The 12235-nt window shown below is 63.7% G+C and overlaps 2 protein-coding genes across 8 annotated transcripts in view; one reads left to right on the top strand and one right to left on the bottom strand.

Moving 5' to 3' along the window:
- The window catches only part of MARK2 (microtubule affinity regulating kinase 2), a 53043-nt gene extending 46929 nt beyond the window's left edge, over nucleotides 1-6114 (top strand). For 4 of the 7 annotated variants that reach the window (XM_074231203.1, XM_074231205.1, XM_074231207.1 and 1 more), the window contains exons 16-19: nucleotides 285-542; nucleotides 1289-1315; nucleotides 3102-3146; nucleotides 3729-6114. In XM_074231203.1, coding sequence (XP_074087304.1) covers nucleotides 285-542; nucleotides 1289-1315; nucleotides 3102-3146; nucleotides 3729-4089 — 691 coding nt within the window. In that variant the 3' untranslated portion in view covers nucleotides 4090-6114. The remainder of the gene's footprint in view (nucleotides 1-284; nucleotides 543-1288; nucleotides 1316-3101; nucleotides 3147-3728) is intronic. The other 3 variants (XM_074231208.1, XM_074231204.1, XM_074231209.1) reach the window with 3 other exon arrangements.
- An 85-nt stretch (nucleotides 6115-6199) lies between these two features.
- Nucleotides 6200-11439, bottom strand: RCOR2 (REST corepressor 2). Its single transcript, XM_074227640.1, has 12 exons — nucleotides 11113-11439; nucleotides 10186-10242; nucleotides 9952-10032; nucleotides 9355-9407; nucleotides 9071-9232; nucleotides 8722-8846; nucleotides 8450-8519; nucleotides 8113-8328; nucleotides 7637-7714; nucleotides 7481-7538; nucleotides 7146-7372; nucleotides 6200-6912 (listed from the first exon to the last, which is right to left on the bottom strand). Exons 1-12 carry the CDS (start codon nucleotides 11237-11239, stop codon nucleotides 6610-6612), a joined length of 1557 nt encoding a protein of 518 aa, XP_074083741.1. The 5' UTR covers nucleotides 11240-11439; the 3' UTR covers nucleotides 6200-6609.
- Between the last annotated feature and the right edge of the window lie 796 nt (nucleotides 11440-12235).

Here is a 12235-nt window from a genome sequence, read left to right as displayed (position 1 = left end):
TGGTGGGGATTCAAGAAGGCTGAGGAAGGTGGCTCTTCCTTCCCAGGGCGTGCGACCCCTAAGCCAGGGCCAAAGGAACCAGGCATGATGCTGCTTGAGCACTGGGGGGGGGCACGTCCCCTCCCCTTCCCATCCCCAGCCACCGCTCACACTTCCTCCTCATTGCCCTTGCTGTGGCTGCCTCCCTCTTTCTGTGACCCCAAGCAGTCCTGCTGCCAGCCTTGTGGAAAGGGGTCTTGGGGAGAACCTCCTCCCTGACCCTGCTTCTCCCCCTCTCCCTACAGCACTGCTCCCCAGAGGGTCCCTGTGGCCTCTCCCTCAGCCCACAACATCAGCAGCAGTGGGGGAGCCCCAGAGCGGACCAACTTCCCCCGGGGCGTATCGAGCAGAAGCACCTTCCACGCTGGGCAGCTGCGCCAGGTGCGGGATCAACAGAACCTGCCCTATGGGGTCACACCTGCCTCTCCTTCGGGCCACAGCCAAGGCCGGCGGGGGGCCTCCGGCAGCATCTTCAGCAAATTCACCTCCAAGTTTGTTCGAAGGTGAGTGGGGCTGTGGCCCAGGGGTGGTAAGCCAGAAGTGACCAGGCTTTCGACTGTGACCAGTCAGGCTTCAGAGCTGGGGGGTTGGGGGGTGCCCTCTGTCTCCTCCAGTGACCACCCAGACTCCCCTGCTCCCCACCCCCTCCCCTCCACATCCTCATCACTCCCAGCCCCAAGCAGATGGCCATTGCCGCCTCCTCTCTGGGAGTGTGAACTTGGATGCTAAAATAAAAGCCCCCTCTTCTCTCCTGAGTTCCCATGGAAACTCATATCCTGGTGACGCAGCTGCAGAATCGTGAGGGAAAGCGCTGGGGCAGGAAGGGAAAACTCTGCCGCCTTCTGGCCTCTGCGGGTTCGGAGGCCCAGCCCAGGCCATACATCGTCTGGCCAGGGCAAGGCCATTTCCCCCTCTCCCCCCCCTCCCCTGTGACCCCAGAGCTCCTGGAGCCTCTAGAGGAGCTTCCTGCTGACCAGGGAGGTCTCCAGTTCAGGGTCTTCTCGGCAGGGGTCCTTGGGGATGGCTCATGTTGGCTCAGAGGGCCCGCCTTGGCAGCGCCCACCAGGGAAGGGGGGCAGCGTCCTCGCTGAGCGGCTTTCCCCGGAGGAGGGTGACGCCTGGTTCAGAAGGGCCTCTTCCCTCCCTGCTTATCCATACACCGTCTTGTTGTTGTCGGTTTTTTATTTTATTTCTTTTTTATTTTGTCTTTTTTGTTTTTGTTTTGTTTTGTTTTGTTTTTTTTTTTTAGAAATCTGTCTTTCAGGTTTGCCAGAAGGTAGGCGTTGAGCCCGCTGTGTGTGTCTGTCCCCTGTGCGTGTCCCGTCTCTGTCACTATCCCCCCTCTCCTGGCTCCTCTCCCCTCGGCCATCTGTGGCCTCTGGTTCCCACCAGACATCTTAAAGGGACGAAGACAGGCCCTGGCTGGGGGGCCGGTCTGCTTGGGGCCTTGCTGAGCCTCGGGCCCTCGACTCTGGGCCTTTGGGGGAAAATCGTGGGAAGGTTCAGGGCCTGCACTTTAGTGTGAGGGCCCGGGGTTGGGGGTGGAGGGGGCAACTTGAAGCAATTCAGTGTCAGCCCCGGGAGATCTGTTCTGTGCCAGCACGGATGACTGTCCCTTGAGCTGCTGGCACCAATGAGCCCTCGTGGCCTCCAGAGGCCCTTCCCTTTAAGATGGCCTGACCCTTCCCTTCCCTGGTTCGGGGTCCTTTTCTCTCCCCTGCCCGTGTGCATGCTGAAACCAGGGGACCAACCTGTGTCCTCTGGTGCTTGTGTCCTCTCCTCGGCCCCCTTTTGTCTTGGACAGGGTTCTGCCATCCTGCTCCTCCCCTGCCCCCTTGGGGAGGGGGACGCAGGGACTGGCTGAGGTCTCCAGCACTGAGGAGGTTGGGCCTCTGAGGAAGAGGTATGGGGAGCAGGGGCGCCCTCTTCTGGCCGACCCTCTATCACACTAGAGCCACCACTGACTCCCACCCCAGGCCCTCAGAGGTCTCTTCCCTAGTTTTCTTCCCCTCGCTAGCTTCTGAGGCCTCGAAAAGCAGCCGAGCTCCGAGGAGACAGAGACTGTAGAGGTGGGGGGCAGGGTGCTTGCCCTTCCCCCTGCCCACCTCCTGTGGCATCCCCTCCTTGACCCTCATCCACAAAAGGAGGAGCCCCAAGGTCTTGGGAGGCCTCTTAGAGCTGGGCCCTCTGACCAGTCCAGGCCTTGGGGAAGAGTCCCAGTGTGAAGAGCCCTCCCTCCCTCCTCTGTTCTCTCTGCCTTCTCTCTCGGTGTGTTCTTGTGTGCTGTTTGGTGTGTGTGTGTGTGTGTGTGTGTGTGTCTGTGGGTCTTCGTGTTCCCCCTTCCCCCACCCCCATACCCCTCCCCATCTCTTCCCTGCTCTCCTTGCCCCCTCAACCCCCCACCCCAGAGAAGCCGCTCAGCGGGGCCAGAAGCACCCAAGGGTGTGGGACCCCCAGGGACGTCTCAGCGGGCTGTGGCCCAGGTGCCCTTGGCATCGGCACGTGGCTTTTCAGTCTGGTTGATGGGGAGGGAGATCACTAGCATTATTCAGGCCAGGGAGCCCAGGGAGCCATGGTCAGCGTCTGCTTCTTCTCCCTGCCGGCACACATTCAGACAGCTCCAGGTTTCCCCAACAGATTCCAAATGGCTCTCCCTGCTCTGTGCTCTAACTTCTCCTGGTCTTTCTTTTAAGAAGACTCTACCCCCCACCTCCACAGAGGGTCAGATCTGCTAGGCTGGCAGGGGGCGGGCACCTCTGCCCCCCTCCGCCTCTGGGGATCGGTGGTCCTGTTTCCTAGTGCTGAGCTTGGGGGAGTGGGGAGAAGTGGAGACCATTCCTTGTGATTCGTGCAGAAAAAGAAGCTTGGGGGGGGGGTCGAGCAAACACTTGAGGCCGAGCCCCCTCTTTGGGCAGGGACCCTGGCATGCCGGCGTCGAGCCTTCTCTGGGCCTGGGCGCTGCACAAAAGCGCCTCCCCCTTCTCTCCCCTTCCCTGGGGTCTGGCAGCAGCGGCAGGAGGGAGAGGCCCTGAACTAAACTCTCCCTCGCTCTGTTTTTTGAGGAACCCGAATGAGCCCGAAAGCAAAGACCGAGTGGAGACCCTCAGGTGAGAGAGAGAGCTGTGAGCCAACAGCCAGTCCCAGAGGTCTGCTCTCCTCCTTCCACCACTTGGGCCCTTCTGTCTGTCTGCTGCCCCATCCCTGCCCTGGCTGCTGCCCTGGGACCCCCGCCTGGGAGGTCTAGGACTGGGGGCTGCCACTCAGGGCCCCAGCTTTGTGGGCCTCGGCGGCCTCCCTCATGGGAGAGTCTCTGAGCCGTCGGGAGTGCTTCCTTTGTGTTCAGAGGGGCTGAGAGGGGTCCCCGTGGCTCCCGGGCTTTTCATAGAAATGTGGCTCCATTCAGCCCAGCCAGGCCAGGCACCCGGGCTGTTGTCTGAGCTTTTGTGCCTGCCCAGAGTAGGGAGGAGGGACCAGCCTTGCAGGTCTGGGGGCTGCCCACCCTCCCTCCCTCCCTTAACTTTCCCTTCCCCTTCCCCGCCCCCTGTGTGCGTGCTTCAGCTCCAAGTAGCCTCTGCCTCCTCCTCCTCCCCTTCTCCTTCCTCTCCCTTCTCTCCTTCTCTTCCTCCTCTCTTCCTCTTCCCCCTTCTGCAAGCTGCCCAGGTCTGACCCCCCACCTCTCGCCCCTGCAGACCTCACTTGGTGGGCAGCGGGGGCAGCGACAAGGATAAGGAGGAGAACCGCGAGGCCAAGCCACGCTCCCTGCGCTTCACCTGGAGCATGAAGACGACCAGCTCCATGGAGCCCAACGAGATGATGCGGGAGATCCGCAAGGTGCTGGACGCTAACAACTGCCAATGCGAGCTGCAGGAGAAGTTCATGCTGCTGTGCATGCACGGGACCCCGGGCCACGAGACCTTCGTGCAGTGGGAGATGGAGGTGTGCAAGCTGCCACGCCTCTCCCTCAATGGCGTGCGTTTCAAGCGCATCTCGGGCACCTCCATGGCCTTTAAGAACATCGCCTCCAAGATTGCCAACGAGCTCAAGCTTTAACAGGCTGCTGGGGGGGTCGCGGCCCCGGACCAGAGAGGGCGCCCACTGCCCCTGGGCGGGGCTGGAGCAGGGCCTGCCCCCCCTTCCTCTTCAGTTTTGTTCCTCCACATTTGTGGGGGAGGGAAGGTTGTTCCCCCCACCCTGTGACCCCCCAGCACGAAACAAGGAATGGAGGGGGCTGTGGGGGCGCGGGGTACCCCCAGGTACTGCGGTTGCACAGAGTATTTCGCCGAAACCAAGAATTTTTTTATTACCAAAAAAAAAAAACAAAATGCACCGGACACCTCCTCGCCCTTCTCCTGGGGTCCTTCAGACTGGATTGACGGCATTTCCTCCCCCAGGGAGTGTTCACAGATGGATCCCCCTCTTTTCGGGGGGGGGGGATTCACTGCCCCTTCCCCCTCCAGACCCGGCCAGTTGGGGAGTCCTGCCCTGCCTTCCACCTTCTCCGAAATAAACCACCAGGGGTTGCCTTTCTAGCCTCGGGCCCCAGTGCTGAGTGCCCATCCATAGGACTGGGGGGCATGGGAGGGTGTCGGTGCTGTGGGCAAGGGAAGAGAGATTGTTCTGGGCCAGGGATGGGGGGATCTACTTTCGGTGCCATTTCTTCCTGTTACTTCTCCCCCCACCTTTGCTGGGCATTTACTTTCCACAAGCTGCTGTTAGGGGGAGGGGGCAGCCTTTCTCCCTCACACTCTCCCCCCCCCCCAGGCTTTTGACAGGGTTGATTCCTGGGGCTTCCCCTCTTCCCTGCCAAATATCTAAGAAATATGGGTCTGGGGGCTGCCAAGCTGGGAGGGAGATGCCAGCACCGGGCAGTGAGTTCTTGGGGGTCTGGGAGGACAGGGGAAGTCTCCTTTCTGGGAGAGGCCCCAGTCTGCAAGCACATCCTCCCCTCCTCCATTGGCATTAATTTGGGCACCAGCTAGGTCAGGGGCTGTGGGATTCCTCTGCCCATCTCCCGCCTTCCTCCAGCTTCTCTAGCTCTTTTCTTTGCTTCGTGACACCGGCGCCCCTCGGGTCCCGGCTCCCCGGGAACGTCTGGGCCGAAGGGCAACCGAGGGCCCAGTGGGGACCGGGGGCATTCAGCTGGTGGCGGCCGTGGCATCCCTTAATTTATTTCTCTGCTGTTTCTGTTCTTGAGAGGTGGGGGAGGGGTCGTGCACAGGGTGCTCCCACCCATATCTGAGTTGTACATTTTTGTGATGGGTTTTATTTTTTATTATTATTATTTTATTTTGTTTTTGTTTTTTTTTTTTTTGATTTATGATGACTTCCCTTTCTTCATCCCTCCCGCCTTCCAGCCTGAGGCTCAGCCGTGAGCAGAGCTGCTGGGTTCCAGGAAGGGGGTCTTGCTAACCCCCTCCCACCCCAACAAGAGGGCTCAGGCTCCAGACCAAGGGCTTTACCCCTCCACTCTCCTCCCCCCTCCTCCCTCGTAGCCCACCCAGGGTGATCAGTGGGACCCAGGAGGGGAACAGCTCAGCTTCGGGGGGGGGGCTGGGGGGGGCCGGGGACCACAAAGTCAGGTCCCTCTTCCCCCCCTGCCTCCCCTCACAAGTCCCTCCCCCCCTTCCCCTACTTAGTTTCTCCTCTGGATCAGACACACGTAATAAAGAGAATGTTTGGAATCTGAGCCTTGGGCCGCGGCTGCTCTCCTTTCTTCTCCCTGGCCGGGCTAGACCTGCAGCAGCCACCGGGGCCAGAGGGGGTCCTGGCAGGCCCTCCCCCCCTCCCCCCAGGGGACAGGGTGCTGAGGCTGGGGAAGGGAGGGCCTCACCCAGGGAGCTTTACAAAAGTTTTATTTTAAAAATTGACAAAAAATAAATTCAGGTGGCTTTCCTTTCTCCAGCCTAAAGTTGTTTTACACACACCCACACCCATCCACACACACACCCCCCCCCACTGGCAGTAGGTGGAGAGGGACAGGCTGGAGCCCCCAACCAGCATCCCTGTGGCTGCCCCACCTCCCCGATCCAAGGAGCTAGGTCCTCCCCCCCAGGGGGGTGGAAGGGGGTTCCTTCCCCTTGATACCTCACCAAGGGCCAATCTCATCCCACCAGTGCCCACCCTCCCCCCTTCCCACCCCACCCCAAGACTTATTGCCATAACTCCCCCCCTCCCCTCGCTGGTTCCCCAGCCGTCAGTGGGGAAGGCAGGGGGCAGCCCTCTCCTGAGCCCCTCTGCCTGCCCTCATTTCTCTCTAATCTACAGTCACTACGGTCCCTACTACCAGGGAGAGGCAGGGCTGGTGGGGGGGGGGGGTGGAAATCCCAGAGAAACAGTTCAGCCAGAGGCAACATTCCAGTTAGGAGCTTGGGCAGCTCCAGGAAGCAGGCACAGGGTTGGCCAGGGGGCCACCTGGAGCCAAAGATCCCAGTGCTGGCACTTGGGGTTCAGGCGCCAGCGTCCAGATGCTGGCATCGCAGGCCCCTCATCATCTGCTGCGGGGTGGGGGGCTGAGGTGCCCGTTCCATCTGTCCTCACTGAAGCAGGTGGTGTCCAGGATGGGGGGAGGACTCAGAGTGAGGGGGGTGGGGGCTCAGAGGGGCCCCCTAGCAAAGCAGGTGGTGGCTGAGGGCCACCCCTGGCACTATGTCTGGAGGCGGCGAGGGCAGGGCGGATGAGAGGAGGCGGCGGCTGGTTGGGAGCCAGTCTCGGCTGGAGGAATCGGCCCTGCTGCAGCGGAGGGGGCTGGCGGAGAAGGGTCGGGGCTGTGGGCAAGGGAGGTCGAAGCAGTGGGGGGGGCTGAGACAGGGAGGTGGGAGGAGGGGGAGCGGGCAGTACTGGGGGTGCCGACCGAGACACTGCCGTGATCTGGACCTGTGGGAAGAAAGAATCTGAGGGCCGGTATCCTGGGAGTCAGATTCGAACCCCAGGCCCACTCTGCTCTTCTCCCAAGACTTCCTCATCCCCTCCAGGACTTTTTCCTTTTATGGGCAGGAACAGGAGGTTTTCTAGATGGCCCTCAGCCAGTCCAGTCCCTCACTCCAGAGCAGGGCCAGGCCCAGAGAAGGGGACTCGGGACTGTCCAAAGGGAAGACTGGCCTTCTCACCTCCTCCTCCTCCTCACTGGCAGCAGCGGGGGCAGGGAGCCCCTTGCGGGCCTCCTCAGGGGGAGCCGGGGCCGCGGCCCCATCCTGCTCGGCTTCCCATTCCTGCAGCACCTCCTCCAGGTTGAAGCGCCGGCGGTAGCTCACAAAGAAGGTCTTCACTTGGGTCAGCGTCTTGTTCCCTATCACCTCCGCGATAGCGCCAAAGTCCTTCCCGTATCTTCGGATGGCTGCGGGGAGGATGGGTTCAGGAGGGGAGAGCCTCTGGCGGCGTCCCTCCCAATGGGATGGGAGCCTGGCCGGTGCTAGTCCGGCACCCCCATCCACGGCCCCCTCACCTTGGACGGCCAGAAGCTGCTCGTCCGTGGTCCATCTCGAATTGTACTTGGTATTGGCCTGGAGAGAGTAGGGAAGAGGATATGGGGGCTCTCCTCCCACACGCAAACCCCTGGGTCCCCCTCCCGAGGAGCCGGATCCCCCGGGAGCGGCCTCACCTCGGGGGGCCGCAGCGGATCGATGCCGCCCTCCAGGGCCTGGCGAAGGCTGCTGTTGGTCTGTTTCATGCTCTGGACCTGCCGGGGACAGGGCAGACAGCGTCACCTCCCTGGATCCTCCCGACTGCCCTTCAAATCAACCCCTTTCTACCGCTGAGGAAACGGGCACACTGTGCTTAAGGGACTTGCCCCAGGTCCTGGAGTGTCTGAGGCTGGATCTGAAAGGTCTTCCCGACTCCTGGCCCGGAGCTCTACCCGCCGTGCCCCCCCCCAACCACAGGATGGTCATATTTTGCAGTAGAAATTGAAAAATTGCTTCCAAAGTCAGGCCTTGCCCCTCAGGATCTGACCCTCTGGGGCTCCAGCAGGCCTTTCCCAGGACAAGGGATCGCCCCCAGTCCATTTCCTGACCCCCACACTCCCCGATTCTGTCTCCTGCCTTCACCCCTCTTGAACTTAGGCTCTTAGTGACTGACCTGGCGCTTAAGAGAGACCAGCTGGGAGTCCAGGCCCCGAAGGGTGAGACTGGCGAGGTCGGGGCTCCCAGAGACGGCCGTGATGCCCTCCGGACTGAGGTACATGCCCTTGGGAGGGCGACGGCGGGTCCGAAGAGGGTGATGGCGGTACTGAGAGAGTTGGGCCTCCTTCTTCCCTGGGCCGGGCCTGGCGTTCAGGGGCCGTGTGGGGGGTGGCTGTTGGGGAAATGAAGAACGGCAAAGTGAAGGAAGAAACAACTGAGGAATCGGGGGGGAGGGGACGGAGCTGTGAGCAGGGGGGCTAGGGGACACAGGGTCTAGCCCAGCTGGACCTCACCTCTCTCTTGGGGTCCCCAGCATCTGGCTCTCCCTCACTAGTGGCTCCTCTTCCCTCTTCCAACTCATCACTGCTGGCAGAGGGTCCAGGGAGCACATGAGATCCTAGTCAAAGCCCTCCCCCAAGGCCCATAACAACCCCCAACCCCAAGCCCTTGGCTTCCCTTCCCCCAGATTCCTGACCCTCCCCAGCTTCGCCCTCCTGTTCTCGGGGCCTCCCCTCTTACTCCCTGGGGAAGCCCCCGCCGCCACCACTGCCACCTCCAGTCCCACCTATCCTCCTTGTCCTTGCGGCCACCCAGCCTCCGGGCCTGGCGGTCCATGACGCTTGTGCGACTTCGAGTCTTCTTCCAAGAATAGTAGTATTTAACCAGACTGGGGATGAGTTTGTCTGGCAACTAGGAAGGAAGGGCGAGTGGTGAGCAGGGGCTGGATGGCCAGGAGGGGACCCCAGGAGGAGGCTGGAGGTCTCAGGCTGGGGCCCTGGGGAAGGAGGGCAGGATCTTTCAGGAGCCTCGACTCCTGGTGGGGAAGGGGGGGGAGCATCTGAAGCCCCGGACCTTGAGAAACGGGACTGTGGAACTCGAGTGCCCCTGGGCTAGGGCCGGGCGGGCCCCCGTACCATCTGTTGGATGCGCTGGAAGCACTTCCCGTGAAAGCCAAAGGCTTGTTCAAACAGCACCTTGTCCTCCACAGTCCACTCATCTGGAAACGGGGTGAAGTTGGCCAGGTCTGCCAGAGACTTCTCCACGTCGTGCTTGTGCCACAGCAGCATTCCCAGGGCCTGGAGAGGCTGGCCCTGAGTCACCTGCCCATTCGGAACGGCGTCTCCCCCCACCTTCCTTCCCATGGCGCTCTCCTCCGCCTCCCCCCCCCCACTTTCCTCCCAGCTGGGGCCAGACTGACCTGCTCAATGTTGTAACCGTGCTTCTCCTTGGCCATTGCAATGTACTTGTCCACTGGGAGGGGCGAGAAGAAGGAGAGCCCTCAGCCCCCAAGCCCGCCCCCCTTGCGGGGCTGGACGTCGCACTCTCCAACCCTTTTCCTAGCCGTGGGTCCAAACTCAGGTATCCCAGCTCCCACCCTCACTCTCCTTGGCTCCCACAGATGGGTCTGAATCCAGGCTTCCCAGTCAATGACCTCCCCCTCCCCCTCCCCCCAACTCACACTCATTCACACACAGATGTGGAGAACAAAGCGAGATCCTCTGGCCTTTAGCCCCTTCCCAGGGATGAATCTAACTAAGGCATCCTAGCCCCTGGACCCCCTAGTGGAGATGGGGAACAAATGCAGGCATTGCACCCTGCCACCCCCACCCCCCACAGATAAGGAGGAACCCAGGAGGCCGGGCTCCAGTGCCTGGCGGCCAGACATGGATCCAGGGCCCAGTCCCCCCAAGAGGGCCAGGTCTGAACTGAGGCATCCCGGCCTCTTCCCAAAAGCTGGGCTCCCCTCGGGCCTTCCCCCTCCCCTGCCCCTAAGGGCCCCAACCCCCCAACTCACGCTTGGCGTCGGAGACGCAGTGATTGGGGGACCATACCAGCATCCCCTTCAGCTCCTTGTTGCTGTATCGGGCCGGGCTCTCTAGGAGGAGGGAAGGGACCCATGGGTGATGATGGCCCCCGGGGAAGGGCAGGGAAGCAGCAAGACTCTCCAGCCACAAGGCTTGCCCCTGCCCCCCCCCCCAGGCCTGTCCCCGGATCCCAACCCAGCCACGTGGGGTCCCCTCCTCCTTACCTGGCTTGCACTCGGGAATCACTGCTTGGTAGTTCGTCCCCACTCGGATCATGCTGTCTGTGGGATCAAGAGTAGAAGTGGGCTGAGAAGAAGGGACCCAAGGGGGCGGGCAGGGGTGGGGGGTGCCCCTCCTTCCAGGCTCTCTCCAAGGGACCCTGTTCACAGAGGTTCAGGAGAGGGAGCCCAGGCTAATGATGAGAGTCAGAGACCGGCTGGGTACCCTGGGCCGGGTGCGCCTCAGTTTTCTCATCTGCAAAATGGGGGGACTGTTCGGCTCGGCACCCTCCACAGGACAGTAGAGGGCCCGAGAGACGGAAGTTATCCTGGAAGGGGGCAGAGGATTGCTGGGTGGTCTCCAGCCTCCCCCCCCCCTTTGTTCTGGGCCTGGGAGCAGGAAAAGGGGGCTTCCAGGGTGACCTGGCGGCAGAGGCGCCGGGCCGCCCTACCTTGAATTCCCAGGAGGGTCGGGAGAAGGTGGAAAGGAAGGTACAGCCGAGGCCCGGCGCCCCCAGCTTTGTCCCCTCTCTGCCGGCTTAGGGAAAACAAGGCAGGAGGCCAGGGGAGAGGAGGCAGAATGCCTGGTCCTGGGAGGGAACTGGAGGCCGGGGGTGGGAAGCGCTCTATGTATGGTGGGGGGGAGGGGGATGGCGGGTGCCCACGTGTCTCTCCTCAGCTCCCTTTTGAGACCACCCCCCTCCTCCCCTTTCCCCTCCCCCCAGGAGGCCAGCCCCGAAGGCTCCCGGCTCTCCCCTCTCCCCGCCCCCAGGCCGGTGGCGGCAGCGGCGGCCTCAGCCCCCGGGCTCCCGGGCCCCGGCCCGGCCCCGGCCCCGGCCCCGGCCCCCGGCCCGGCCCCGGCCCCGGCCCCGGCCCCGGCCCGGCCCCGGCCCCGGCCCCGGCCCCGGCCCCGGCCCCGGCCCCGGCTCTCACCGTGGGAGTGCTCCTCCTCGCTGCTGTCATCCTCCGAGGGGGCCTGGCCCCCGTTGGGCGCCGTCTTGGCCCGGCTCCGGGACAGGATCCCCGAGCCCGCGCCGGCCTTCTCCATCACCGACGGCATCGCGCCCCCGGGGCCCCGGGGGGGATCTGGGGGGACAGCCGGCGGGCCCGGGGGGGCTCTGGATCTGGGGGGACAGCCGGCGGCCCCGGGGGGCTCTGGATCTGGGGGGACAGCCGGCGGGCCCCCGGGGGGATCTGGATCTGGGGGGACAGCCGGCGGCCCCGGGGGGATCTGGATCTGGGGGGACAGCCGGCGGCCCCGGGGGGCGGCAGAAAGTTTCCGGGGGGCTCAGAGGCGGGGGCGGCGCGGCGCGGAGCCGCGGGGGGCGCGGCCGCCCCCGGCCCAGCCGCCGCTGCCGCTGCCGCTGCCCGCGCCGCTCCGGCCGCCCCGGCCGCCCCGGCCGCCGCCTGCCATCCCCGGCCGGCGCCCCGGCGCCCTGGTCCCGGCTCACACAATGAAGCCGCTGGCAGGGAAGTAGTGCCGGCTGGGGCCTCCGCGCCCCTCCCCCAGCCGACGCCTCCGCCAGCTGAACATCTGGCCCCGGGGTGGGAGGCTGGGCCGGGGGCGGGGCCGGGGGCCGGCACCCCACCTTCCTGGGGGGAGGAATGCCTCCATTCATCTCCTCCCCCCTCTCGAGACATCCCCCCAGCCCTGGAGGTCTGGGGGGGCTCGGAGCCAGGAGGACCCCCACCTCGGACCCTGAGCCAGACGCCCGCAAAGCTTGGGGCGCGCGTATTCCCGCAGCCCAGAGCCCGCCCTGGGGATGGGGGGGGCAAGGAGAAAAGGGGCGGGGGGGGGGGACAGGGTTGCCTCCTTGCCCCCTTGGGGCCAAAGATCTCCCCACCCCTTCCTTTCCGACCCGGGTGGGGTTCCCGACACCCCGCGACTGGGCTCTCTCTTTGGAACATCCGGGGAGCCCTGTGGGAGGTGGGGATCACCCCCACCCACCTGGACCCCCAGGAGCTGAGATGGGGTGCGACCTCCTTGGGGAAGCAAAGGGCAAAGCCAGAGAGGGGGCCCACCCGGCCGAGCAGAGCCAGACCTGTGGGCCTCAGT

Source organism: Macrotis lagotis, chromosome 3 (assembly GCF_037893015.1).
Source record: "Macrotis lagotis isolate mMagLag1 chromosome 3, bilby.v1.9.chrom.fasta, whole genome shotgun sequence".
NCBI classification, from domain to species: domain Eukaryota; kingdom Metazoa; phylum Chordata; class Mammalia; order Peramelemorphia; family Peramelidae; genus Macrotis; species Macrotis lagotis.
This window is presented reverse-complemented; position numbering and strand designations above follow the sequence as displayed.

Coding starts and splice junctions, on each gene's coding strand:
- RCOR2 (XM_074227640.1), bottom strand. CDS start 11,239: ATGCCGTCGGTGATGGAGAAGGCCGGCGCGGGCTCGGGGATCCTGTCC. Junction 7,539..7,636: donor ATCCGCTGCGGCCCCCCGAG/GTGAGGCCGCTC, acceptor TACTCTCTCCAG/GCCAATACCAAGTACAATTC. Junction 7,373..7,480: donor GCAGCTTCTGGCCGTCCAAG/GTGAGGGGGCCG, acceptor TCCTCCCCGCAG/CCATCCGAAGATACGGGAAG.